Raw genomic sequence first — 27,177 nt, 5'->3', positions numbered from 1 at the left:
CTATGAGAAAAGGGGGAATATCACATAGACAAACAACTGGTTAAAAGACAGGTAAAAAGAGTTAAAGGGAGGTGGGGTTTTTTGGCGGAGAGAAGTCAACAGTTGGATGCCTAATATATTAAAAAATAATTGGGAAAAAGTAATGAATCAGGAAGGTGACAACATCCACTGATGAGGTTATTCGGTGTAATAGTATAATAAAGGATGAGTGAAGAATTGCAGAAGGATCTTACGAGACAGGCTGGTAGATGAAATTTGGTGTCAATGAATGTATTGTTGCTTATGGGAAAACACCAGAAGATGAGCCCTTAGCTGGCTGTTTTCACGCAATGAGACCTTTGGGTTGTGAAACACAGTCCTGCAGAAATTTCTGCTTGGGGGACAGCAGCAAAGCAGGATCAGGGAAAGGACGTGAGGGCAGAGACCAGCACCAGGGCGTGAACTGGCTGTGAACTCCCTCCCGAGTGTGCCCTTCTCACCCTCTGTCCTGGGGAGGGCTCAGGAGCATGATCCCTCCGTGGTCCAGAAGAGCTTCAAAAGCACAGCTACCCCGGGTACATCTCCGCCCTGGGAGAGATGAGTGACGGGGGTATGAGGAAGGTCTTTGCGGGAGGACGCCAGGGGAGTACCGATGCTGATTTTCTCTGTGATGAGCAGCAGTTCTTCACCTACCACGTGTTTGAGCTGCAGACCCCTTTCCGCTGGATGCGGCGGGTGCAGGAAAGAGAAGTTAATGACAGAAGCCCCATCCGAGGGCGGTTACGGCCGAAGCCCAGCACGTCCCCGAGCTGCTTGTGCCAACGAGCCCCGCCCGCGCCACCGGGCTCCTCTCCCAGGCCGGGCAGCGGCAGCCCGAGGAGGCGGCGGGCTCTGCGGGCCCGGGCAGAACCGCCCGCCGGGCCCGCCCCGCCCCGCGCCGCCCCTGACCGGGAAGCAGACGGGCGGCGGTTCCGCTGCGCGGCGGCGCGGCCTCCCCGGAGCCGTCCGGCCGCCCCGCGCAGCATGAGCCCGCCCTGAGATGGCGGCGCCGTGCCGGACGCGGACGCTGCAGGTGGTGGACACGGAGTTCAGCGCGGACGCGGTGGAGTGGTGCCCGGTGGAGGGCTGGCACAGCATCCTGGCCTGCGGCACCTACCACCTCCGCCCGCCCGCCGCGGTGAGCCCGCCCGCCCCGGCCTGGCTCCCCCCTGCCCCTCTCGGCGGGGGTTTCCCGCCCCTCGCCGGCCGCCTCAGCCGGGCCCGGGGGCGGGGGGGGGCGAAGGTTTCGCGGCCGCCTCGGGTGTCCCCGCGGCCGCCCCGGCCCCGCCGGGTGGGCTTGGGGTGGCCGCAGCGTGTGGGGCTGAGGGGCCCCGCTGGCGAGCGCGGCTCTGCGGGGGCTGTGGCGGCTTGAACCCCGCAAGGGAGGGGCTTGACGGGTGGGAGCCCTCAGCCCTGCGCCTGCCCCTGGCCAGATGGCGGGTGGGGAGAGGCCTGGGGGAGGTGGAAACGCTGCTGAACCTGCGCTTTTCTTCCCGATTTTTGATGTAGACTGACTCCCGAGGAAGCAATGGGGCCTGTGACCGGACTGGACGCCTCTACCTGTATCACTACAACGAGGAGCAGCCTTACATCCCGCTGACAGAAATCCAGAGGATTGACACTGCCGCCATCCTGGACATCAAATGGTAACGCCGGCCCGCCGGGGCGGGGAGTCACAGCGGCCCGCTCTGGTGTGCTGGGGATCTTTTTTGGCTGTTGGTGTGGCAGCAACAATAACATTTACTAACTAAGCTGTCCCTGAATTATTGGAGGGAAGTATTCTCTGGTTTGTTCCAGTGAGCAAAGACTGTGCTTGTTTTTGTGTTACACTGTTCAGCTCACTTATGAGCGGCTGCTCTGTGGCTGTAGACCGCTTTTGTTTATATAATAATATTTAGTAGTTTTACCCTATATATAATCTCCTCCATGCAGGTTTGTGGGAACCTGAGGAGCCTTAGATTTTCATCATGAGATATTTTTTGTCAAATACTGTTTCCTTGTGTGTCCTGGAATACAAGTTATGACCTCCTCCTTAAATCCAAGAAAGATGGATGTTTAAGCCTCGTTTAACTTGATCTTTTAGGTGCCATGTTCCTGTTGCAGAACATCCCATGGTTGGCATTGCAAACTCGACGGGCGCTGTGGAGTTTTGCCACCTGACTGGAAGCGAGGTAGGTGGCTGTAACACCCACTGCTGCGGAAGCTGTGTTTAACCTGGATTTAGTACATCTCTGGATTTATTAGTGGTGTTCAGAGACTTGTAGGAAATCTGTATAGTTTCCATGTTTTCCTCAATATGCTTAGCTTTTTAAACACTTCTTTTGTCTTCTGGTAATGTTTCTCATGAATCCTACAAATCTATTCATGGCACCAGAGGGACTGGCTGGGCTCTACCCACTTGCAGAGTAGGAGATGAGAGGCATGAGGGGAGCAGAAGCAAACCTTGGAAACTGTCACTTGAGAGTATGGACTAGGTGATAAACACAGTAGAAGGTGCAAAATTATTAAAAACAAATTTTGGAGAGTGGTTTTTTTTTTGGTTGGTAAGAGAAGGGAGTAATCAAGCTATTCCCACAGAAAGAGGAAGCCAGACTATAACAATTCAACAGTCAGGTCATTGCTTCTGCACTTCATCACTCACTGAGAAGAAGCAAAGTTTAAGGGGGATTTGGTGGGCAATGGGAAACAGGAGAGTGGGAATCCTGTGTATGCACTTCAGCTAGTACTAGCAATTGTGTGTTGCTATGGGATGTTTAATCTCTTTAGTGTGGGACCCTGATATGCTCATCAGTCTCTGGAAAACACCTGTGGTAGGGGTAGGCAGTACAAGTGGTGTTATGTACCTGCTGTCTTCCCAGTCTTAACCCATTCCTTTTCTTTCCAGTAGAAGAACAGCTGCATGCTGGAGCCATGCTTCAGGGTCGATCTCGGTGCACAGCGTCTGGCCTTGTCTTTAGACTGGTCCACAGGACGAGAGCAATGGTGAGGATGGGAGATAAAGGCTAGTATTGCAGGTTACGTGTGTGGAACAGATTTCACGCATAAGTTGAAGACTTTGATGAGTGAATCTTTGGTGGCTTTTTGTGAGGCAGCTTAAGGCTTTCTAGATCCCAGCTGTCTCCCTGCACCTTCTCTAGGAGTTACTATTCCCAGAGCAAGGGTAACAAAGGAACAAGAACACATTCCGTGGCCACTGTAACAAGAGCAGAGACTAAACCAACAACAGATGTGAGGTGGTGCTATGGCGAGTGGCAGCAGGTGACCCAGGGACATGTCTTCTCTTGCCTTTGCTAAAAGGAAAGACCAGAATGGGATGCAGATGGATCCACTGGCTCCAACTCTGCTCTTAGAATGGCTGAAATTTTTGTGTGAAGTGCTGCTTAAGAACTGCTAATAATAGCACGTGTAGGAAGTCTGAACACAGGTTAGTGAGAAACGGGAGAGAATTTATTTGGAAGTGGCTTCTTCCTCTCTCAAATGTTCATACATTTGATTTCAGAAATGGCATCACTGCATGAAATGACATGAATGAGCTGTACCTTGAAAGAGGTAGGGTATATGTTTTTTGTAGGTTAAGTGCAAAACAGACAATGGTGCCTTTGGTGTGAAGCTGGAAACTGAGGGCATCAGGCAGTCCTGTGCTTAATGCTGTAGGGCAAATATTTAGTAGCTTTTGCTAATTAAAGCTGTTTCTGCGCATGCTGTTTTAATGAATTAGTAGAATTCCCAGTTCTACTTTCTTCTCCCTTACATTCCTTCTTCCCCTTGTCTCTGCCCTTCAAGATAAATGATCATTGCCATGATGAAAGGTTCCTTTAAACCTGTCACTGTTGTCATTTGAGAGACAAATAACACCTTCTAGAAGCTGAATGTGCAGCCTTCACATCTCTGTAGGAGGGGGAAGACCCTACCTCTTGTGTGGAAATTGGGGAGATTCAGTACGATTTGGTATCTAACATACAGTGTAAGAGCTATTGAAAGAACCCAGAGCCACCAAGTGGGTACCTACAGTTGCAGGCAGCCAAACAGAAGGTACCTAGTTCATGTCAGGGAATGTCAGAAAATCTGTGCAAAACCTTTTGCCAGTGCCCCAAGAACATTGTGTCCAGAAACTGCAACTGCCCTGTGCCACAGGAAGAGTGCAGGGAAGGTCAGGATCAGCCAGCACTTCAGATGTTTTATTTCCCTGTTATCACAGACATTTCTTCTTACTCCAGAAGAGGGAAGAGACTCTTGGAGGTCCTTGTTGGTCTGACTACGAGGAAAAAAAAAAATCCCTTTTCAGATGGAATTTATTTATTGATGTAGTTTCAAGCATGTGGGAAGTCAAGTTATGCATCTAGGAGAAAGAAAGACCCAAGGCTGGTTTTATTTCCCTCATGAGTGTGAGGGTTTGCTCTCAGTGTGAGATCGGGGCATGGGGATAATTGGTGCAGATGATTTTAAGATGGGATGGGCTGAAGCTAAAAAGAACTGTACAAATGCGTGCATTCCTTCCGCTGTGCTACCAGTTTCTATCAATGTTTAGTTGAATCAAACATACATAGTATTATGTTATCTGTCTATACTTTGGCTGCTATTTTTTACTTTAACAGCTTCTTAAGACACAGGTTTCAGTAAGTTTTAATATTTTCTCTGTACTCCACTGTAGCGGATGTCCTTTGAGAGTGATCAGCAGTGATTCAGAGGGGAAGTTGAATCTTTTCTCCATAGATGAATCTGCTCCTTCTGTGCATGTCCTGAACCAGTGGGAAGCTCACAAATTTGAGGCCTGGATTGCTGCTTTTAATTACTGGGACACCGATATTGTGTATTCAGGTGTGCAAGGGCTGGGAATCTCATTTGGGGCTGTTGGGGAGCAGGCACCTTGTTTAGAGATGTGTGTTCCTTGGGATTTTACTTTCCAGGGTTGGGTGTGCTGCTTGCATCACACCTCTTGAAAGAGTTGGGGCCTCTGCTAGGGGTAAAAGCCTTCTTGATTGTGGGGAGTGGGGAAGTGGTTGGAGTTAATTAGAAGAAGCTATGCCTTTTAAACTGTACTTTGGCTGGTTATTGGCAAAAAAGATGTTAATCTCTTGTGTGCAAAAGAGAGCAGAGATCTTCTAGAGTCTTTTTTTTCTTCAAAATTTCTTTGCTTAGCAAAGTGAGGTTATTGTTAATGCATCTCTCTTCGGTGGTGACAAGTACTGTGAGCCTCAAATGATGTTTGATGTGTCTGCTAGGAGATCCTAGGGCTGAAAAGCATCAGTTCTGTATTAACTGCTTTGCCTCAGTGCCCTGCACTGGTCCTTCGGCCGGTGTTCAGGGTAGCGCTGTTTGCCTTTGTGCAGGAGGAGATGACAGCCTGCTGAAGGGCTGGGACACCAGGTGCAGTCCAGAGGCTCCTGTTTTCACCAGCAAGAGGTAAGCAAGCTGGGTCTGCAGCTGGACCTTACACGTGTCGTGTGTGAAGATACGGTGCTACCATGCCCCTTCCCAAGCCACAGAATTCAGAGACATGCAGTGACGGTGGGGTCCTGTTCTGCCCCCCCTGGGAATAGAGACTTCTGTTAGATTTTTTCATCAGGACAATTTCAGGTGAAAACTTTCTTCTCTGTGTCCTCTAATACAATAAACCAACAGCTCACTTCCACACATGAAGATAGTGGTAACATCTTTCTAAAAGAAGGATGCTGATTTACACATGTGTGTTTAAATTTGATTATCTTACTATGGAACGTTTTTTATAAAATATTTTATTCTCCACTGTTCACTCATTTGAAGTAATCTTTTTTCTGGTGGCATAATATATCTTCTAGAATACAATTAAAACAAACAAGATATACTCAATTCTCAGTCAAATTTTATATGTAACCTTAAAATACACCAGGGATTATTACTATGGAAGTATTAATGTTGAGAGTAAAGTCTCTTGGGAATGGAGTTGTTGGGCTGAAATTCTTACGGGCTCTGAACAGCAGTTGGTGTTTGTGCTGAGAGACTGTTTGAGTAGAATTTGTTGCCCTGGAATGCTGTTGGACTGCGTAGCTGGAACTCTGCCTGTGTGTTTCATTGGGCCGAAATTTGATTTCATCTTGTTCTCCTTTCCTGAGACACCTTGTAGTTACGTGGACCCCAAATTCTTGAAATTCTTGGAAGAATAGCTTCTGAAATCATACATTGCTGTCTCTTCCCTCTGCTGTCTGTTGTTCTTTTGCAGACACTCAATGGGTGTGTGCAGCATTCAGTGCAGTCCCCACCGGGAGAATCTTCTGGCTACTGGCAGGTAAATCCCTTCCAGCTGCCCTTCACCAGTGTGACCAGCTTCCTCTGTCATTCTCAATGCGCTAGTGCTGCTCAAGGTGCGGGCTCTTCAGACACTCAGTGTGGTGAAGAGCATCCGATCTTTCCTAATTTTCTTCTGTACTTGTTGCACTGAATCAGCTTTGCTGCTTGTCTGCCTCTTTATTTGTGATATGTCTCCAGCTATGACGAGCACGTGCTGTTGTGGGACACCAGGAACATGAAGCAGCCGCTGGCAGACACCCACGTTGAAGGTGGAGTTTGGAGGTTGAAGTGGCACCCAACCTGTGATTTTGTGCTGTTGGCAGCCTGCATGCAGAGTGGCTTCAAAATCCTTGACTGCCGCGGAAGCATGGGTGAGTGGTCAGTGGCAGGAGACGCTCTGGCGCTGCTCTGCTGCTCGCCTTTCCTGCCTCCACGTTAACGGGGCAGCTCCAGCTCTGAGCTTGTGAGAAAGATCTAGATGGTGGTAATAGCTGTAGGCTTTTATTCCAACTTGAGGTAACTCTTCCAGCTTTCCCAGACCTATCCTCACTGCTGGCCTGATGGGTTGTGCAAAGGCACCGTCATTATTCATGTGTAAATCTCGTAATTTCTTTTCATGGGAGGAGAGCCCGTTTTGGTGTGAAGGCATTACCTGGTGACATGACCGTTCCAGTTTGTTCATCCTGATGGTTCAGAGAGGTTCTTCTGAATGTCAGGCGGTGCTTTACTGTCAGCAGAACTTACTGACCTGCTGGTGAATTGGCTGTTGCCTCAGAAAGGAAGAGCTCTGCCATCTGGTTAATCTAGAATAACATGAATAAGCCTTCCATGTGAATCAGAAGGTATTTACATGATTAAAAGCCGTTTTCATTTACATTACAGATAGAATCTTGCATAAAATGGTTGCTATCCTGGGTTTCTCCAGGCCTTGGGCAGATCCAGAGCTTGTGAAATGAGGATAACATTTCTGCTATGTAGGGAGAGGAGGAACTTGATGTCTATTTACTATCAGAGTAATAATTTGACTCTTCAGGGGAAGAACACATCCACAATTTGTTAATGACCAGAACCTGGCCTGGCAACCTCACCAGTTGTATTTATGGCTCAGTGGGGATTGCCGTGTGATCTGTCTGGTCTGTCTTGAGCCTCTTTAGGTATTTTGAATAATTAGGCCCTTAGGCCTCATGCATGTTAAACCCTCTTCTTCTGTCTGCTTACCGAACCAGGGAAAATCCAGGCTAACGAGAGGTGGCTGAAAAATTGTCAGGAGAGGCAGTACCTCGTTTCTCCTAGAATGCTTAACGCTGTTGTGAAGAAGGCAGTAAGGGCACAGCCAGTGCTAGAATGGCTTGAGAAGTCTGCAACAAACCATTTTGCAACTTGATTTCTGCTCATTTCTTTCTTTTTTTTTTTTAAGCGGAAAACATGGAGGAATGTATCATCCTGTCATCCTATGTCTTGCACAATTCCTTGGCCTACGGGGCTGACTGGTCAAGGCTCTGTCCAAGGGATTCCTTGACTGCAACACACGACTCTGCTGCTGCGTGCCACTCTTTGGAGGAGCTTGTGGGAAGATCAGAGGAAGGAGACGAGAGACTGAATTTGCAGGTCCAAAACCTGAAGATAATTTATGAGTCTCCTACAGCTACTTTTGATGTAATATTGGATGAGGAGAGCGAAGGCCCTGCCTTGCTGCCCAAAGCAGAGGCAGCTCCCAAGCTCCGTGGGGATCCTGACCTGGTTAGGGGTCCTGATTTAAAGGGTTTAGATTTGGCTGAGGGTCCTGAGCGAGGGGGAGAGCCTGAGTCAGCCAGGGGTTCTGACTGGGGAGCTGAGAGACCCAACGGAATGGGCCCGGACAGAAGTGGTGATTCTGCCAGGTCTCTAGACAGCCCGAAAGAAATGAGCATTGTAGCAACTTGTTCTTTCTATGACAATATCCTCCATGTCTGGAAGTGGGAGATGAGCCTGGTGACCCCTTCGGAGACACCAAGTACTAGATCTCCGTCTGAAAGAACAGTTGAAAGTTTGCATTGACCAGCCCCAGGGGAGAGGGGTAGGAAAACTCCTGTACTGAGAGCACCATCTGAGCTTCTGTTCTAACTTCTGTTGGGCTTTTCCAGTTTTACTGTTGAGTTTGTGAGTCTTTTAAGGCCAATACTGATGGAATTACTGGTGTTTTATTTTCAGCACTGAGAAAAGCCTTTGCTTTGAGGCATGTGGTCAAGCACAGGCACGTTTATTTAGTTTTCCCTTAATGTACTAGTTCAAAGTAGGACAGCCTTCCTCTCAAAGGCTTCTTGTTTGTACCTTAGATTTGAATCCCTTCAAGGCTGGTTTGCATTTGTACAACTGATCTGTTAAGCCCGTCTCTTCCTTCCATCACAAACCAGACTTGTCTGCGCTGCTACGCGTGGACAAACACAGTATGTGATCAGAGGTTTTCCTGAATGCCTCAGAAAAGCCTGTGAGTAGAGGCTTAGCTGTGTGTGTAGCTTGCTGTGTGATCTGTAAACTAGTATGTACTTTGAGAAGATGCTCAAAGACAGTCCAGATACTGACAGTGCAGTGTGCTTTATAGTGATCTTTAGTAGAGAGAGATTCTTTTTCAGAAGGAAATCCAGACTGACCAGTATGACAGACAGCAGTTCAGTGATGGGAAGCTTGTTCTGAGCAGGGCCTTTCTTGGAAGGATTCTGGTGTATCTGCACAGCCTAAGCCTACATCAGACTCATCATCTGGTTGCGATCTCACTTTATCACTCTCCAAGCTAAGCACAACCTGGTTCAGCATAAATTGTGTAGTGAGCCCTGCTATGTTTCAGTGCCACATGACACCCCCCCCCCCCCCCCCCTAGCCTCTTGGTATCAAACTCATGTTTTCTACTCTCCATAGTGAGATACATTTAGGTCCAAAGTCAAGATCTTTCAGTTTCTTAAAGGTGAACAGCTTTAAGATCAAAACTCCAAAAAGTACAAGCAGTGTTTCCTGACATCTTTTTTAAGTTCAAAATGAGTACATACAGAAACCAAAATCTTACCAACATTGCCCTAACTACCTCCAGGAATGGCTGCGGAATTTCTCATGGTTGCTCCATTAGCTTTCTTTTTCACTGTGAAATATCAGCAAAACACGGTTTCTGGAACATTCTCTATTATCTTCCTAGAAACAAAAAACCAGCTTAAACTAGGTAAGTAACTTTTAGCTTGTATGGTTTCTCTTTGATGGTCCTAAAGAATTAGTTGTCTGGAGGGAAAGAAACACCAGCAACAGGTAACAGTGCTGCATCTAAAACGAGGTACAGCAGATAATCTTACTGCTTCAAAACTCCTTTTTCAAGGGTGAATGTGTATTTTAGAAAACATTCTTGAGCACTGTTACATGAAGATTCATAATAGTATTGTGAACAAGAGCTTTTGTTAAAAAAACCACCCTATTTTTGGATGTTTCTAAAATAAAATCAGTATAAGTGATTTGTCTTTCTTGGTCGCTTTGGTTTTACGAAGTGTTTCGCAGTTAGTCCTTGAGGACCTTTGCCCTGTCCTGCAATGGCTCCGTCTCTCTGAGGACATTTGGTGGTGGTGAATGTTCTTGGGGAGCCAGAGTGGACAATCCTTTCCTCACACCTCATTGAGAACACTGAGGGTGTATCCCTGTAGCCACATGGCTCTGGACTATGACTCTGTCTTAAAAGGGTGTAATGCTTTTTTATTGCTGGGTGAGATTAAGAGGAAAGAGTCTGAGGTTAGGGAAGCTGGAGAGGTGCCACAGAATGCGACTAGATTGGGGCACTTGATTTATGCGTCATGTCAGTCCTTGGATTGCTCTGAGAAATGAGGAGTCTGCAGGGAAGGCAAAGCACGCGACTTGTTCAAGACCAGGCTGGTATTAGCATCAGAGGGTACAGGGTCTCCTCCTTGTGCTCACCCGTCCACCCCCCTGTAACCGACTGCAGAATTGTCCTTCCTGGGAAGCGTGAGCCCAAGGAACTGACACCTCTGACAGGAAGGGGCAAACCGCCTCTGCCCACAGCAGCCAGAGCTGAAGGCACAAAACAACCACTCTTGTATAACCATCATTCTGATGAGCTGAACGGTAAGTGAAAATGCAGGTCGGGCTTACTTAAGTAGAAAACCTGTGTCTTCCCTCACCCCTAACAATGGTTGTGATTGTTACACCCTCTGTGCCAGTGTGCCAACAACTTTGCAGTTATTTGGGGCTGTAGCTCTAAGACAGCAAGTCAGTGCAACGTCCCGTCCCCGCATCGCAGCCCTATCCAGCCCTGAAAATATGTAATTTTCAAATAACACTTCAAGGACTCTTCTGTCAGTCTTTGTTACAGAGTGGCTGCTCACAGAAAATGCAGTAAACATGCTTTTTCTCCAGCAGTGAACATTTTCATTGCAATTTAATTCTCTAAAGCATTGCAGTACCTTTCTGTTTAGAAAACCTCAGGGAAACCCCCCAAGCACCTCTTGGGACGGCTATGCTCTCCACACGGAACTGTCTCACAGAAGAATTATTTTCTTCAAAAGTACAGCACGTGTCAGAGAAAACGTTATTTCTGATGACTTAAACCATATGGAATTTAGCGTTTTAAACAGTTGCACACAACTGTCTATGTGAAGTGTCACTTGTATCCATTTAATTTGATGAAATTAAAATTTCATCAAGGGAGCAAGGCACTGCTCTTCTAGGAATGTATGTCCAAAAATAACCATTCTTGAGATATGTTTCAAACCTACAAGTTACCTTGTAATTTCAAGAACTTGCACTAAGGAACAGACATAAAATGTACCTGTTAACTGTACCCTGATTTACTCTAGAAGAGAGTACTTTTAAGGCTTGGAAAAGCCTAGAAAAATTGTGGCATTTGATAGAAACTACAGTTCTCTCCTCAAGAGCTTAGGGCACGGACTTCACAGAGTCACAGAATGGTTTGGGTTGGAAAGGCCTTTTTTAAAGAAAAAGGTGTCATGGGCAGGGACACCTTCCACCAGCCCAGGTTGCCCAAAGCCCCGTCCAACCTGGCCTTGAACCCTTCCAGGGAGGGGGCAGCCACAGCTGCTCTGGGCAGCCTGTGCCAGGGCCTCACCCCCCTCACGGGGAAGAATTTCTTCCTTACATCTAATCTAAATCTCCCTCTGTCAGTGTAAAACTGTTACCCTCCATCCTAACACTTAGTTTTGCTGGTTGGAGGTCTCACTGCAGGTTTAGTGGAACGCATCATTGAGGCTGAAGGTAAATCCATCACAGTGTTTCCCCCTCGGCTGCAACTGCTGCTCAGGGCGCGTGGCGCAGCACTCTGACATGGGTACGCTGTTCGGCTTGCGCTCCACAGCCAGCAACCTCCAAATTCTCCCAAGAAGACAGACCCTGTTTTGTTTGCAAAAGACAGGAATGCCTTCCCAGAAGGTAGGAATTATGTTTTGGCAACCCAGAGATAAACTGTGTCCTGCTAAGTATCAGCACCTGGTCAATCAGCTCTTGTCTGAGAGCTGGACACCCACACACTTACAAAACACAACTATACACACAGTGCAAGACACAAGTAACACTCTCCTTAATCGCGGATGGGAAATTAACAACTAATTTCCCCACAGCAATTTAAATCAGACATTGCAGAGAGACGAAGTGGAAGGATTTGCTTTTAATAGCCAGTAACAGAAACTGTCCCGTGTTTGCTGGTGCAGGTCGTGTCTCACGCCGTGGTGATGCTCTTCGCGCCGGAGGCACGGCCGCAGCCCCGGGAGCCCCGCTGCTCGCTCCCTACCGCACGTAGTTCTTGGGGAAGAGCTGGAAGAGCTTGCCCTCCTGCGTCGGCTCGAAGCCGTACTTCTCGAGGTTGTTGGGGTCAAAAGTGCCTTCCTTCACGTCCTTCTTGATCTGGGGAGCCACCACCTCGGTGAAGAGCTGCTGGGCCGTCATAGGCGGCTCCGAGCCCTCGGGGGCGCGGTACGAGACGTAGGGCTTGAGCTTGAAGCCCTTCAGGTCGGGGACGATGAACTCGGGCACCATCTCCTTGATGAGGATGAACTTCTTGTTGGCGGTGAGCACGCCCAGCTTCTTGGCCCCTCGGCCCTTGTTGTAGGTGCGGGGGCCGCGCTTGCTGGTGAACGGGGACATGCGGTCGGCGCCCCGCACCAGCCCGCGGGCCAGCTCGGTCAGCAGCCCCATGCCGGGCTCCTGCGGCCTCCCGGAGGCTCAGCGGGGCCGGGCCTCGGCGCGCCCCGGCCCCCACCGCACACACCAACACCGCCCGCTCCCATTGGCCGAAGCGCGCCAGCCAATCCGCGGCGCCTATTGGAAGCTGTGAGGAGCGCGGGCCATTCGGCGCGGGGGCGGGGACTCCCCCGCTAATCAGCAGCGAGGAGCCCGGGGCGTGGGCGGGGCCTGGCGCTCCCCCGGCGGGCGGCGGGGGCCGGATCCTCCCGCCGCGACCTTCGCCCCCGGGCCGCGGGGTGACCTTTGACCCCGGCCTGGGCGGTGCCCAGCGTGGCGGCGGCGGCAGCAGGTGAGGGGGCGCGGCGCGGCCCTGCCGCGGGGCGCCTGGGGCTCGGCGGAGGCCGGGCCGGGCCCAGCCGGCTTATGCTGCAGCTCGGGAGGTGCCGGTGTCTTGCGGCCCCGGCGGGGCGCTGCCTCTTACCGCCCGAGTTCCCTGGTTTATTTTAACGGGAGGGCGGCGCGGAGCCGGGCGGCGCCGAGGGCTCGGCCCGCCGGGCTGGCAGCAAAGGAGGGGCCACCGGGGGCTGGGCTGGGCGCTGTCCCGGCCCCCCGGCAGCGCGGCGGTTTGTTTCTGTACGGCTTTCCCTGGGAAATCAGCGTCGGTAAGTGTCGCCGTGTCAGCCCGGGATCTGTGGTTGAAACCCGGGATTTTCATTCTCCTTGGAGAACGTGTCACCGAGGCCGGCTGTTCGTGCCGGGGGATGTGGGCGCCTGCCGGGGCTCCCGCGCTGCTGGCGGGGTTCTCGGTGTTTGGGTGCCCGTGGGGGGGTGTGAAGGGAGCCGAGACGCAGCCGCGCTCCGGGGCGCTTGAGCGAAGCCCTGTCCTGCGGCTTCCCGGAGGGCTCAGGAGTACCAGTCGCTACGGGTAGCTCTGCTTGTCCTTGAAGACTTGCAGGTTTTGGTTGCTCAACACAGAGAAAAAGGGACAGTGAATTAAAAAGAATGTTCCCCTTGGACTGTCTTGTTCAGCCAGGCTGGAAGAGCAGTTCCGCTGCGCTCTGCATTGTGGGGTTAAAAGGATTTTGTATTCAAGAGTGAGGTCAGCTCTTAACTCAGTCTTCTTTTTTTTTTTAAAAAAACTTTATTTTTGCTCCTGCTGTACCTCCAGACATGGCTGAAGAAGGCAACAGCACCAGCCTTCAGGTACAGTATACTTTGCTATTATTTTTGAACGTATTTATTTCCCCATTAGTATTTCCAGTAGCTGAAAGCTACTAGACCTAATGTGATAACATTGGGGTAATGTCTTTAGATGCAGTGTTTTTACTTTGAAAGAACCTTTCCTGATAAGAGTTTTATCCTTCAAAAAATTTCAAGACTGATCCCATTTTTTGTGTGTGTCTTTTTATCATTATTTGTTTTACTCCAGACCATTTGCACTCTGGTTCATATTCTAAGCTGTTAGTACAATGATGCAATTTAAGTACTTTCTGCTTTAGCAGTATGTTTTTAACCTAAAGGTGGAAGAATTGCAGAATTCTCTGGCAGCTAGCTCTTCTTGCATTTGTTCTTAATCATAAATATGAAACCCCTAGTCCAACAAGGCACGTGGTGCTTTTCACAGTAGTGAAAGACAAGGCCCATGACGGGAAGTATTTCTTCTCAGAACTTAAAATACGTGTAACCTACTTGTACGCAGTTAAACAGTTTCCTGAAAATCCAGTATCTGTAGTCATGTGGGCCCCTGTGCTTATGAGCAACAAGGAAGGCTCATGGTTTGGGTGATGCTGATTTTTGTGATTGCTTTTGGCGCTGGTGTTTTCCTCCTCTCCCTAAGCAAGGGCGATGTCTCACTGATTGTGGTTGATTGCAGCGTGAAGTTGTTCAACTCTCAGTGGAGAGTTTAACAACTTGTTCTGTGCTTGGTCTGTGCTCAGTCCTCTGGATGAGCGTGAGCGTTATTTGTGTAGCTCTATACTTTTGGTCACTACTTCAATTCCCGCTTTCTTAATGAAATTTCAGCATTGTTGGAAAAAGCAGACAAATGCTATTTGTGCTACTACGTGCTCTTAGCATATCACCGCTCCATTTTCTAATGAAGTGAGGGACTTTTCAGGGCTGTTCCACATGTGTTTTGAGGCTGTGTGAGGCACATGTGAAGTCCTTGAATTTTGGTGCTCACTGTCGTCCTCCTAAGAGAGTTCCTGCAGGCTTGGGCTGCCGGGAGGGCCCTGCAGCACCCATGGTTTAACCGTGACCTCACACCCCTCTCAGCTGCCGTCCTGTAACAATAACTGCTTACATGTCTCAAGTGTCTATATGGTTGTGACCTGTCTGCTTGCTTTCTCTGCTTTTCTGAAGGGATTGTCAGTGCTTGAAAATATGCCCTGTTGAGTATGTGGGGGAATATCATGTTTTCACCGGTGTTTGTGAGAAACCTTGCAAGAACCTCTCAGTTTTTCTGGAGGCCTGAATTTCTTCTTCCCCTCGTCTTTCTGTGTTGAGGTGTAAGGGCTCCGTCTGTGCATGTGTGTGTGTTATTCTTTTGCACATGAATTTGTTTCTTCTCCTCACGTAGCAGCAATGTGACTGTCAGTTGGCAACTACTATTTTTGATGTTATTTGAGATCATACAGGCCTGGATAGTAGCAGAACTGTGTGTGCCCCTGACACCGTCAAGGGGAAATAAATTAAATGACCACAATTGACTTTAAACCAAGAACTCGCTGTATTTACCAGAATGTGTTGTATTTGTTGCTAACAAATTTCCAACTTGTTTTTTTTTCAAGTTCTTGTGACTTTCCACTACAATCCCACTAATACTAGTCTGATAATAATAGCAAATGAGCAAGTCTCATGTTGGGGAGGTAAATTGTTGGTGTGCTGTGTTAAAACAACCTAAGAAGACAAACTGAAGACAGCAATCCATTTGAGTTGACTGGTCAGGCAGGAGTTTTATTTGCACTGTAGAACTGGAACGAATTTCATTAGAGACTAGTTTGGCAACTCTCGACATGCACTTCATTTTTCTCTTGGTGACAAAGCTAAATCAAGAGGTCATCCAGATATGGAACTGAGGGCAGAATCTGGGACCAGAACTGCGTGTAGTGCTTAAGTTCATGTACTTTTAAGGTTCAAGACTTAAAGGGACATATCTGTCCTTATATTCAGTTTGTTTCCTACTTGTTCCTAATACTTGGTTTGTTTCTTTCCCATCTGTTCTGCTAAGTTTTGAGCTGGCATTTGTGAAACTATTTTAACTGCCAGATTTTTTTCCTGAATAACAATAGTTGGCACAGGTCCCAGGACAGCATACCTGACGTTAGAGCTTTTCCTGGTGTGTGTGATCTTCTTTTCCTGATGAATTTAATCTGCTGTTTTATGACCTTTTTTTTCCTCAGTCTCATAAAGTGCTTTACATTCACTTCTCATCCTTGTTGCTCTGAATAACAGAATCATCAGAAAAGTTATCACCTCACTGTTAGACCCTGTTTTAGGACTATTTAGGAATGCATTGATCTGCCACCAATGCAAAACTCCACTAATGACCCCTCTCAGCTCAATGTCTTGTGTTTATCAAGTGGCTGTAGCTAAAAGAAAGATGTTGGAAAATACAATCAAGTTGCATTGTATGTACCAGACCAGGCACTGAGATGTTTTTATGGAGGCTTTTTGTCAGTTATGGGAAACTAATTTCACCTTCCTTTTGGTGCTAGGCTGTGTTACCAGCAGGTGGAACACGAATTCTTCAGTTTGTAGAAGACAGAATACAGACTACTATGGTAATGTATAGCTTTAATCAACTGGATGGAAGATTCTGTGTGCATAAATAGTGTGTAGCTTCTCATAAGTTCTAAGTCACAGTCAAAATCTGAGTGTTTCTTCGCTGTTGCTGTGCATGAAGTAGGAATTAATTCCTGTTATTTAATCTCGTGTACATTGACTTGATCAGCACACAGATCTTTGGGGGGGAAAATGCTGAATATTTCATATGTGAGCTTATAAGCAAGACGCTGATGTAGTTTAAACTTCTTGCATGTCTGATGTTTTAATGAAAAATTAAGTATTCATGAATGCATTTGACTTTCAGACATCTTATTGAGCTAAGTGTTCTTAAGCCCTCCAAAAAGTACTTAATTTTCAGGTTTCAAACAAGTTACTAACTTCTTTCCCTCCTAAATTCCTCTCACAGCTGACTGGAATTGCTATTGGAGCTGCAGTCGCGTTACTACTTATAGCAGTTGTTGTGTTTGTTGTTTACAGAAGAGTGAAACAATCTAGTAAGTACTCAGTAACCACGTATGTTTTAAAAACAGTTTTCTCAGCTATCTTCAGTATTTTTGTAATTATATGGTAGATTCTATGCTGGTTCATGATTATTGCTTGCTGTGAAGGTGGTGGTTCTTGCAGGAAAACAGCTTTAAAAGGATGAAGAATTTGTGTTGATTCACCCAGGTCTGAGCATAGAATTCATGACTGTCAGGTACAGGATGCTGGAGGTTTTAATTTCTCTAGTGTTTGATAGCTTCAGTATCAGTTGGCATGCAAATAATTTCAACCTTTCTGCATTTTAACTGTTACAGTAATGAGAAGCAGGTGAATTGGAGGTTTTTCTTTGTGAGATTAAAATTACCTGATCCTTCTATCTGTTTAGAGAGTCTTTTTATCTCCCCTGGTGGTTAGGTAGAGCCTCAAGCCATCTCTTCCCTAGTCTGGCTTGGCTAACCAGAGTTAGATAATGAGGCATCTTGTGTTGGTTTAAATTCCAAACACCGGCCACACATGTTGTTTAGCAGACAGGAGCCGCAGCTGTTACGGTGGCAGCAAAACGGACAGCCTGTGCTCAGTCTTCTTTCCCTTAGCACAGAGCTGCAGGTGGCTTCTGATGTGGTGCTTCTCTCTTTCAGAACAACTTCAGCCACATGTGCCTCAGTACAGATTTCGTAAGAGAGACAAAGTGATGTTCTATGGGCGGAAGATCATGAGAAAGGTAAGTGCATCTGGCACAGTGGGAAGGAAGTAAAGATTAAAATCCAGTTTGGGAGGTGTTATAAACTTTTCAATATTTCACTGGTTTAGCCTGGCCCAGGGCCTTCAACCTATAAAATGTCACTGGAGTTTTAGGGATGTTTCAGAACTCCTGGAATTCTGCCTGAATTGCTGATGGAACAGCAATAGCTTCTCTTTCTGGCCAAACTTTGCCTCTTTCAAGAATATTTGTAGACAGTGAGAGTAGTAATAAATCAATGAATATCTAACTCCTCTGTGGAGATGATGTTTAATTATCTATAGTAATGTGTCTTTCTCAGTATTTAGGAGTATATTCAAGATACTAAGTGCCTGTATTCAGGATTGTCCTTTTCAGATAATGACTCCAGTACTGTCAGTACATTCAGAGCTGACACCTTCTTTCCCATGTGTATCTATCTGCGAGCAGATACCTGAATTTACCTTTCCGCAGTCTACCTGTGAAGAGCACTAAGGACTTCAGCATATGAGCCCTTGTTTTCTTGTACTTGAATGTCAATAAGACCTGTCAAACTGTCTCATTAGAGACTGTTCAAGAGGGGTTTATCCCAAGATTGTCCTCTGCCTTGGATTGTCACAAGGAATATCACCTGTGCCCTCAGGTTCCTGTCCTGGTGGTGTTTCTGTCCTGTTATTCTGAAACATCTTCTCAAGAGTTTTCTATCAGTCAGGAATCTGCTTCTGCCTCAGTTGGTTAAATCTTTCAAGGTTATGGCTGCCTGTTTGACATTTTTTTGTTGTTGTTGTTTGTTTGTTTTTTACTTTTATATTTGCAAATGGCCTTTCTTGGGAAATTGCAACAAGAAGGCTTGAGGAAATCTGAAGACAGACATTTCCTTTAATGGATTAGGTTAATCGTAGTAGGTATGCTAGGTGTTCAGCACTGATTGCTTGGATTTCATTTTAACTGAGGAGATTCATCTTCCTGTCTTTCTCCTCAAAATACATGTTTCCCTTGGAGCTACTTAGTGTATGCGGAGATTAATTTTTTTTTTTTTGTGATGGGCAGTATCACCATGGTCAAAAGAACTCATCTCTTCAAAGGTGTCACGAGTGGCTATGTCAGTGCAGAGATTTTGCATGTGGTTTTGTTACAAGCTTGTGCAATAGGTCCTGGAGGCCGAGGTGACTTCCTTACTCAACACTTCCTGTACCAAAATTTATGTAGCAGCTTCTTGAACCTCCATGCCCGGTCTTAGTATATGTGGTGCTATTGATAAAGCTTGACTTTGGAAAGCTGCCTCTTACTCAGGTGGGGACACTGACCCCTTTTCAGAGTAGCAAATCTTTATTCCTTGCTTGTAGTCATCTGTTGAATGAATGATGGTAGATACAAATGGTCAGTGAAGCAAAAAGGCTGTTTAATTCTTAGTGTGATAAGTGCTCCCTGCCTTCTGTCTGGCAGAGTCAGAACCAGGGTGTGGGTCTGGTGGGCTCCCTGGCCCAGGGGAGCTCTGAGGCAGGAATGGCCCCTTTTGGGACCAAAGGCAGAGCGTGGCTGTGACCTGTGGGGAAACCTGCTCGAGTCCAGGTGTGCACTCACGTGGCCAGGGCACTTGTACCTTATTTTTCTACAGCAGTTGGTTTAAGTGAGTAGCCTTGCTTTGTTAGTCACTGCTTGTTGAGGAACACTTCCTCTTGTGAACTGCTGCAGCCTTCTACCTCATGCACTGCTAAACTTCATTGAGGTGAATTGAAATACTTGGACTTAATTGGACACTGTGCTGGCTTTAATATTCAGTTCTGGAGCTCTGTTTCATTGTGGAGGGAGGAGATTACTCCCTGAACCTTGCTTCTGCCTTGCAGATCAACCTTTTTGTAGAACTTGGCCAAAAAAACATCAATTAAAGGAAATCATGTGTGTTGCCATCCACTTCATAATTTTAATATTCTTTAACGCAGCTGTTTATATGTAGCACACGTCAGTAAAGAATGCTTAGAATTCCACATGGTAAGATCACTTCAGGTAGTTTTGGTTTGGGGGTTTAGACCTTGGTTTTTGCTTTTATTCCTGAATAAGACATAGATTATTGTAAATTAATGGCTGTTGATTGTAGTTCGTTTATTTTTGATAAAATACCAAGAGTTTACTTTCAAAAAGAAAAAAAAAAAGATTTCAAACTAATTAAAGATTTCTTTTGTGAGAGAAACTTCTTCCTGGAATTCAACACTTTGAGAAACCAACGGAGTAAGGTTTTGAAAGTAACTAATGGGGTGTTTTCTTGGTCTTGCAGTTGTTGCATTTCTCCAGAAGGTGGCACTTAGTAACTAGCAAACACAAGTAAAAGCCTTGCTGCATGTCTGCGGTGCTGTTTGTCACCAGCTCAAAAATGAACCAGGCCCTAGTTTGTCAGCATCCCAGACTGCCATAGGAGCACTGGAGCTTTAAATGTTACTTGTCTGCCTGATGTTGAGTGTTCCTGAGTGGGAATTGTATAGCTAAGGGATTTATTAGCCTCTACCATCCATTTCCATTGTAGTAGTTGCTTATTAAAAGCAAAGTATACTCCACTTGCTTTCTAGAAAGTAAGTGATCCTGGAGTAGATGTTGTTCCAGTCCTCCAAGGTCTTATTTGAGTGCTTCACTCTGCTCATGTTCTAATGCCTTGGTAGATGAGTCGGAGCCTTTGCAGGGTTGGAACTAGTAGGTTGAGTTTTTGGTTTGTCTTGGGTTTTAGTAAATGTTTTTGTTTTCATTCTTTCCTCCTAGGTTACAACGCTTCCAAACTCTCTGGTTGGTAACACTGTGCCTCGCCAAAGGATGCGGAAGCGAGCAAAAGTTTTATCTTTGGCTAAAAGGTACTTGGGCTTTTGGGAAGGGGAAAATTCATGCAGTGGCTTGTGGTTTTTTGTTTGTGGTGTGGAACCGATCTCTAGCATAGCACTTTTCTGCAGCTGCTGTTTTTTTACAGTCTTGTCAGCTGTGCATCAGCCTAGCATTTTGCTGGGAAGTTTGCTGAAATGGAGTGGTTTATGCACACAGCACTGTCTCTAGTTTTGCTGAAGAAAGGCAGGAGGGTGGAATGCTGCTGTTTTATCTAACTGGTAATGTGTAACTTGGCGTGGTGTACATTTAGTACTGCAGTCAACCTGTAGTGTCAGTATACAGCCCATACTTATGACAAATGAGAACTTCCTGAACTTTTTGTTTTTCTTTGTAGGATCCTGCGTATTAAGAAGGAATGTCCAACTCTGCAGCCAAAGGAACCACCTCCCTCTTTGCTAGAGGCAGATCTGACTGAATTTGATGTAAAGAATTCCCATTTGCCATCAGAAGTCCTATACATGCTTAAAAACGTTAGGTAACGTTAAACGGAAAGATAATTTTGGATTTTGGTTTTGACAGATGTTCAAGCGATGTAAACATTCAGCAGTTTATGTCTGAAATACTGGGGTTTCAACCCCAAGCCCCAAATGAAGGTTGACATATGGGTGATTCCCACAGCCCTTCCCCAAGGGGGGTGAGTTTCCCTTTAGGCTTCCCTCCAGGGTGCTCTGGCCTGGCAGACAGAGCCGTTGGGTAAAGGAGCCCCAGGGGTCTGCATTGAGTAACCCAAGGTCAGGGGTCCCACTGGGGGATAACAGCCGGGACCCCTTGCAGGAGGGGCAGTGTCTGTGTGTGAGGGGGATGCCCTGTGCAGAGTTCCCTGTTGGGGAAGGACCTCCCGCCTCCCTGGGACTGGGCTCCGGTCAGGTCTGGCCTTTGTAAACCCAGGCTGTGTAGAGATTCAGTGTGTGGCTTCCTTGGTCTGATGTGTTTGGTTTGTTGACTCGGTTGTCTCCTGTCCCTTCTATGGGAAACTGCATTTCACCATTTATTCCACCCATTGTTGGTCATGTGGCGTCGTTGTTGGGGTCAGGGGGATTGATGTCAATTATGTATAATCTGATTGACTTGTTTGTACCCCCAGCGCTCATCCATGTACTGACCCTTTTGTATCAAATACAGTTTGGTTATTGGTTCATCTTTATGCTGGCTGTGTCCTTTATGCTAGGCCTAATAACTGGCAAAACAGTGTTGTGCCTTAAATTTTATCACTGCATGGTCAGAATCTTTAAGCAGTTGACTGAAAATTCATCTGAGCATGAGGAAAGAATAAATGACTTCTAATTTTCTAGAAATGTTAAGAAAATAGTTGAGTGCATATTAAGAAAAAAAAAGAGGGGAATGATAGTGATAATAAAGCTATTCCAACATGAACAGGTTTCTTCTAGTGCATTTTAAAAAATCCCTTTAGACTATATCAGACAATTTTTTGGTACAGAAAAGCATCGTAATTGGCAAATGTTAACCGGATACTGTATTGGCAACTCTCTAAACTGCAGAATCTTTTACTTCTCTGTCTAAAATGGCTGCAAATGGAATCAAAGTCAACTTAATCCCCACAGCTTTTTTGTCGGGTTGAGAAGAAGGGATGATCTTTGTGCCTGTTCAGTAAGGGGTTAAATTTGATGACACAGCAAAGAGGATGAGATTTTCCAATCTGTAATTTTGTTAATTTTTCCTCCCAATTATAATATAATTTGGTCCTGAAGGTCATACTCTAATAAAACTGCTGTTTAAGTCATCTGAACTTTCTGCTGTGGAATTATCATCTTCTATGACTAATTGATGTTGCAGTAGAATTTGATTGACCGATCCTGTTAAATATGAGCTAATGGATCAGGTTTAAGATGTGTGTTTCTGCCTCCCTGGTAGTGACTGATTAGTTTCAGTACTGAAGGAGTCCAGTTGCACATTACCTGCAGGAGATAGAATATTCCACACTTACAAGTACGTGCAGATGACAGGAATTTTTCCCTTTGTTTTCAGTATTTCTCATGTGTTCTGGTTACACGGAGAGGATAGCTCTACTAAAAGGAGAAGTTCCGTAGGGTAACTTTTCCTCATGCAATATGTGAATCTTGCAGATTTTTATATTTCTTCCCCTTCAAAAGCCATGCTGGTGTTTTCTTGAGGAAGGCTGGATATGTTTCCTTCTGAATGTGCTGGCATTGCGCAGTGTTACTCAGAAAGGACCTTCAGTACTTACAGTTTCCCGTGTTTCACAGTACTCTTGCACTTCTCTCTTGGGGAGTTCTGTTCCTTCTGCAACGCTGTTGGGCTGCCATGAAACAACTGACTCTGGGGTTCATCTGCTATTCATGCCTGAGGGCTTTGCTAATTTAGGAAGGATTTTCCAAGGGCAGTGGTGATTTTAGGTTTCCGTTTACATTTTCTTTCCTGCAGGGTCCTTGGCCACTTTGAGAAGCCTCTTTTCTTGGAACTGTGCAAGCACATGTTTTTTGTGCAGTTGCATGAAGGTGAATACATCTTTCGTCCTGGGCAGCTGGATAACAGCATCTATGTTGTGCAGGATGGCAAGCTGGAAGTTTGCATTCAAGAAAGTGTAAGAATAAACTGATCTGTGATTCTTGAGATAAATCTGTTGGCATGAATCATTAAGCATTGATTAAACTTAGACATTTGAATCACAGTGATTTAGAAAGAATTAGTTCCAACCCTTCAAGGACATGATATTTATAAAGATCAAGGTTTTTAGCTGTGGTCCCTTGTGTCTTAGATGAGTGAGCAAAACACAGTCCTGATCAGGAATTCTGAAATGTCTTCACATACTCCAGCTGCATAGTTACTGAGGGAGGACATGGTGCAAGGCGGGCTTTTCATTGGAAACATTCTCCTTTTGGATGGTAGTTATATAAAATAGGTATACAGAGCAAGAGAGACCAAGTACACTTTGCTCTGTAATATTCTAGTGTGGTAGATAGCAGATTTATCTGGGAGGTGGAAGATTCAGATTCACTTATAGGTGGACAGGGAAGAGAAATGATGGCCTGTTTAATAGGTGAGTCTTAAAATGTTGAGTGCTAATAACCTTTGTGATCCCTTCTTCCAACTGAGATTTTTTTTTTCCTGACTGACCTTTGAGTTTAGCTTTAACATGTGAACAGCCTTCTTGTGGCTAAAAATGCAGGGAGTTTGTTTGCAAATTCTATGAAATTTGCTGATTTCTGTACACATTTGCATTTTGCTGTTTTGTTCTGTATTACCTCTTGAAATGTAATCCCTTGATAAAGGGAGCTAATTCTGTCTCAGAGTGAAGGAAGCTTTTTTAATTGGTTATTACGAAGTAAAGACAAGCAGGTCACATCTTCCCCCTAGACAAAACTGTCTTTTAGTTTCTTTTAATCTAGTACTTTTAGAATGGTGCTTTAAAACTTTGGTGCTTTGAATTAGCACACTTCCGTCAGAGCAGAGAGAAAACAAGCATCCGAATTATAATGGGGGACCATTTCTTTTAGGGCTGCTCAGAGTATCTGGCAGAATGAGAGCACGTTAAGCTTTCTGAAATGCTCTGTATATGCCAAATATGCAACCATGAGGCTGTAGTAATCTTCTATCCTACACTTGCAGGATGGAACAGAAGTGGTTGTTAAGGAGGTGCTGGCAGGAGACAGCGTCCACAGCCTTCTCAGCATTCTTGATGTTATCACGGTAAGTTCTTGAACGTGCAGGTTTTCTGTAGTGCTGCTTTATGTCATGGAGAGTGTCAGGGGAAGTAGACTTTGAATATTGCTGGGGAAGAATCAGAATGGAAAATGTTTCTCTACCCTATTCTTTTCCTCCTCCCAGGCCTTCACAGCTGTAAACTTATCTCTGTGGTATGTAAGCTAGTTGTGAAATGTGTGTGCTTGACAGTGTAATACCGGCTATTTCTGATAAGCAGTAGGGTTTGAATTATTCTTTTATGGCTGGAACACTGAGGTATGGTTTGATTTGCTTAAGGTCACAAAGCAATCAGGAGGAGAACCAGGTTAAGGCCCAGAAGTCTAGGCTTTTACACTGTTTGAATTGTTACTTTACTGAATTTATTTTTATTTAGTTTAATGAAAATAAATCTGCCAGTTGTGATTGCTGTAATTATACTGTGAAACCAGTTAATGGATTTAATTTTTTCCTAATGTGTTAATGTTGCTGGTGACCATCTGAAGGTTGTGCTCTTTGGCAGGCAGCAAGATGAGCTAAATAGTAGCTGGTCATATCGAAGCACAAATTACTGGTGTGGATTTTGTTTTGGTTGGAGTTACAGTGATGGTTTTGTCACAGTGTATCTGCTGAGGAATACATAAATCAAAGGTGGTAAATTCATCATCTTTGGTAATATGCAAGCACTTAAAGTGCTTACTTGAAGGATTTTGGTAGTTGAGAGGATGAAGATAATCTAATCAATAAATTGTTCGCATTTGGCCTTGTATCATGTTTCTCTTGTGCTTGGCTGTTTCCTTTCATTAAAAGATACTGTTATTCTATGTCTAAGCAGTTTTAATGATTCTGTAAAGTGTTCTTTGCCACTTTTAGATGCAAGCATATATCTATACACCTATATATAATTTCCATAAAACCTATTGAAAGTGATAGACAATTTTTAAGCTTGGTCACGCTGTCTTCTGGAGAAAGTAATGGCATGTGAATAATTTTGACTGTACAAGTTAATTCCTGCTGTCAAATCTATGTTAATAGCAGATTTAGAGGTATCTTTGCCCTTGCTACTTTCACCAGTAAATTTTCTTAATGACAATATTCTAAAGAGCAGGACCGTTGTACAGGAACATGAATACTGGTCATGTTCTTTTTCTGTATGTTTTTGAGTAAACAAGAAGAAATCCTTCTTGTACAACAATGGTTTGTTGTCTTTTTTTTTTAAAGGGTGGTTGCCATTCATTTTGTGTTGTGGTTTTTTTGTTGGCTTTTATTTTTTAATTCTCATCCTATCTTTTTTTTTTTCCCTCTTTCTCATTAGTTATACCATTGGTAAATCAGAAAGTGTGTTGGAAAGAGTTATCAGCATGCAGAAGTGTATATAACCAAAAACCTTGCAGATTTTTTTGCTAAACTTGTTCTCATTTATTTTTACAACTCTCTTTTCTCCCTTGTTTCCCAGCTTTGTGAAGTGGTTGTTCTATTTCTGGTTTTCCTCTTCCTTATGGTCCTTGTGACTTTTGGTATAGAAGTAGCATGAAAATGGGCAAGGAGAGAGGAAGTAGCGTTGATTAAAATAGAGAAGACTTCTCAGTGGCATTCCAAATTAGTGGATGTCTTAGAACTTCCTGCAGATGCCATACCCTTAATTAAGTTTCACTGTATCGCCAAACCCATGAATCTGACACGAAGAAAGAATGTATTCAGAAAGGATTTGAGTTGTCTGAGCTGAATTTGTGATTTCTTTAACTGATTTTGTAACACATGACGTCAGGCCAGTCCCCCACTTGGTTGAGAGAGCCGCAAGAAAATTGAAGTTCCTGCAAGAATTGGTGACCTCTTGTTGTTGGATCTAAAAGAAATGTCACACAAGATGTACTTTTCTAATTTAATATTCCATTTTTTTTAAGTTGAAAAGTCCCCTTAGATCTACTAAATAGATACCAGCTGTGACATGAGACTTGTTCTGTATTTCACTTATTCTGAGGACAGATAAATGCTGCTTTCACAAAACTCAAAGGAGAAACTGGAAGCTTTTGAATCCAAGTAGATGCTAGCCCTTTCCTGGTATTTTGGAACAATTCTGTGTTGTAGATTAACTACACTGACTCTGAATTGATATGGCCTCAAATATTAAAGAAGTCTCTGAACTGAACATTGTTGATGTCCATGCGAGTGTTTTCAGAAGCTGTTGCTGAGTGCTCAGTCTACCCATATATGCAGTCAGATCTTTTTCCTGAATGGTGAATTTTCATTCAGAGTTAAATGGAACAAAAGGAGAGAGTGTTTGATGCTGATTGTAGAGCTTTGGGTTTTACTCTTCTTTTGCCCTCCATGTGGAGATGGTATTTGGAAAACTGTGAGCAGGTGGCATAGCTGGAATGCAAAGGAAGAGTCTCAGAGGAATATTGATCAATTGCCAATGACTGAGGAAAAAGATGAAAGTCTGAGGATTAAAAGAAGCTGAAGAAGCCACTTGGCTAAAGGTGAGCCTGTGGGGCTCAAGTCTGTTTAAATGACAGTGGACAAGACAGATGAGGTTATAAGGAAGCGATTGATTGCTGCAAGAACTTTGGTTTGCAGCAGAATTGGTGTAGTGTGGAGGATTTCAGGTAGGAGCAGAGGAAAACAAGATCCAAGCAATGGGAATAGGGAGAATATGCCAGATTTTGGGGTACAAAAAGGAGTTACCACCCTAGGTGGAAGAATGTAAGGCACCTGTGTCTTTTGTAGCAGATTTCTTAATCAAATTCATTTGGATTTGGCTATTAGCTGTCGTCTGGATTCAACTACTGCTTTAGCTGTCACATTTGTCACCTACAATATTTAATTACTCTGCAGCTCCTAGAACAAGACAGAAGTAAATAGTTATCCATGCTGAGAACAAAAAGTTCTCTTGTTGAAAAAGCCCTAGTTCACTACCGATTTTAACTTAACTGTTCCTTGTGACCTCAGTGTGTGATTGTAAAATAGCATAATTTAAATGTGGTGTTCTCCGTGTGCTGCTGATTACATTATATTCGAGAGAACTGACAATTACAGGAACATTTTCTCTTCGTGTTTCTCTGACAGCTTTTAGCATGTTCCAAACCAATTAGATATGTTGGTTGGCCCTTTCAAAAGCAGACTGCTCTCTTGCAGGGATTTTGAAAAAAGCAAAATTATATGCTGAAAAACTGGAGGGATGGGCTGTTCTTTGGAGAAAAAAGGCTGCTGCA

At 45.0% G+C, this 27,177-nt stretch overlaps 3 protein-coding genes across 5 annotated transcripts in view; 2 read left to right on the top strand and 1 right to left on the bottom strand.

Moving 5' to 3' along the window:
* The first annotated feature begins 928 nt into the window (after positions 1–928).
* DPH7 (diphthamide biosynthesis 7) lies at positions 929–9,751 on the top strand. The gene is made up of 9 exons (XM_074923924.1): positions 929–1,156; positions 1,528–1,664; positions 2,102–2,189; positions 2,906–3,000; positions 4,670–4,836; positions 5,349–5,421; positions 6,218–6,283; positions 6,484–6,656; positions 7,703–9,751. Exons 1-9 carry the CDS (start codon positions 1,019–1,021, stop codon positions 8,320–8,322), a joined length of 1,557 nt encoding a protein of 518 aa, XP_074780025.1. The 5' UTR covers positions 929–1,018; the 3' UTR covers positions 8,323–9,751.
* A 2,169-nt stretch (positions 9,752–11,920) lies between these two features.
* MRPL41 (mitochondrial ribosomal protein L41) lies at positions 11,921–12,545 on the bottom strand. Its single transcript, XM_074923815.1, has one exon. The coding sequence runs from the start codon at positions 12,460–12,462 to the stop codon at positions 12,055–12,057; it is 408 nt and encodes a 135-aa protein (XP_074779916.1). The 5' UTR covers positions 12,463–12,545; the 3' UTR covers positions 11,921–12,054.
* Positions 12,546–12,679: 134 nt separating this feature from the next.
* Positions 12,680–27,177, top strand: part of PNPLA7 (patatin like domain 7, lysophospholipase) — a 127,343-nt gene continuing 112,845 nt past the window's right edge. For 2 of the 3 annotated variants that reach the window (XM_074923800.1, XM_074923798.1), the window contains exons 1-9: positions 12,984–13,112; positions 13,619–13,653; positions 16,167–16,232; positions 16,643–16,730; positions 17,358–17,440; positions 20,189–20,277; positions 20,640–20,780; positions 22,709–22,868; positions 23,894–23,974. In XM_074923800.1, the coding sequence (XP_074779901.1) occupies positions 13,621–13,653; positions 16,167–16,232; positions 16,643–16,730; positions 17,358–17,440; positions 20,189–20,277; positions 20,640–20,780; positions 22,709–22,868; positions 23,894–23,974 (741 nt within the window). In that variant the 5' untranslated portion in view covers positions 12,984–13,112; positions 13,619–13,620. Of the gene's footprint in view, positions 12,800–12,983; positions 13,113–13,618; positions 13,654–16,166; positions 16,233–16,642; positions 16,731–17,357; positions 17,441–20,188; positions 20,278–20,639; positions 20,781–22,708; positions 22,869–23,893; positions 23,975–27,177 lie in introns of those variants that run through there. The other variant, XM_074923799.1, reaches the window with a different exon arrangement.

This window comes from Athene noctua, chromosome 20 (genome assembly GCF_965140245.1).
Source record: "Athene noctua chromosome 20, bAthNoc1.hap1.1, whole genome shotgun sequence".
Classification (NCBI taxonomy): domain Eukaryota; kingdom Metazoa; phylum Chordata; class Aves; order Strigiformes; family Strigidae; genus Athene; species Athene noctua.
The sequence above is the reverse complement of the archived record's forward strand: the minus strand, read 5'-3'. Positions and strand labels throughout refer to the sequence as shown.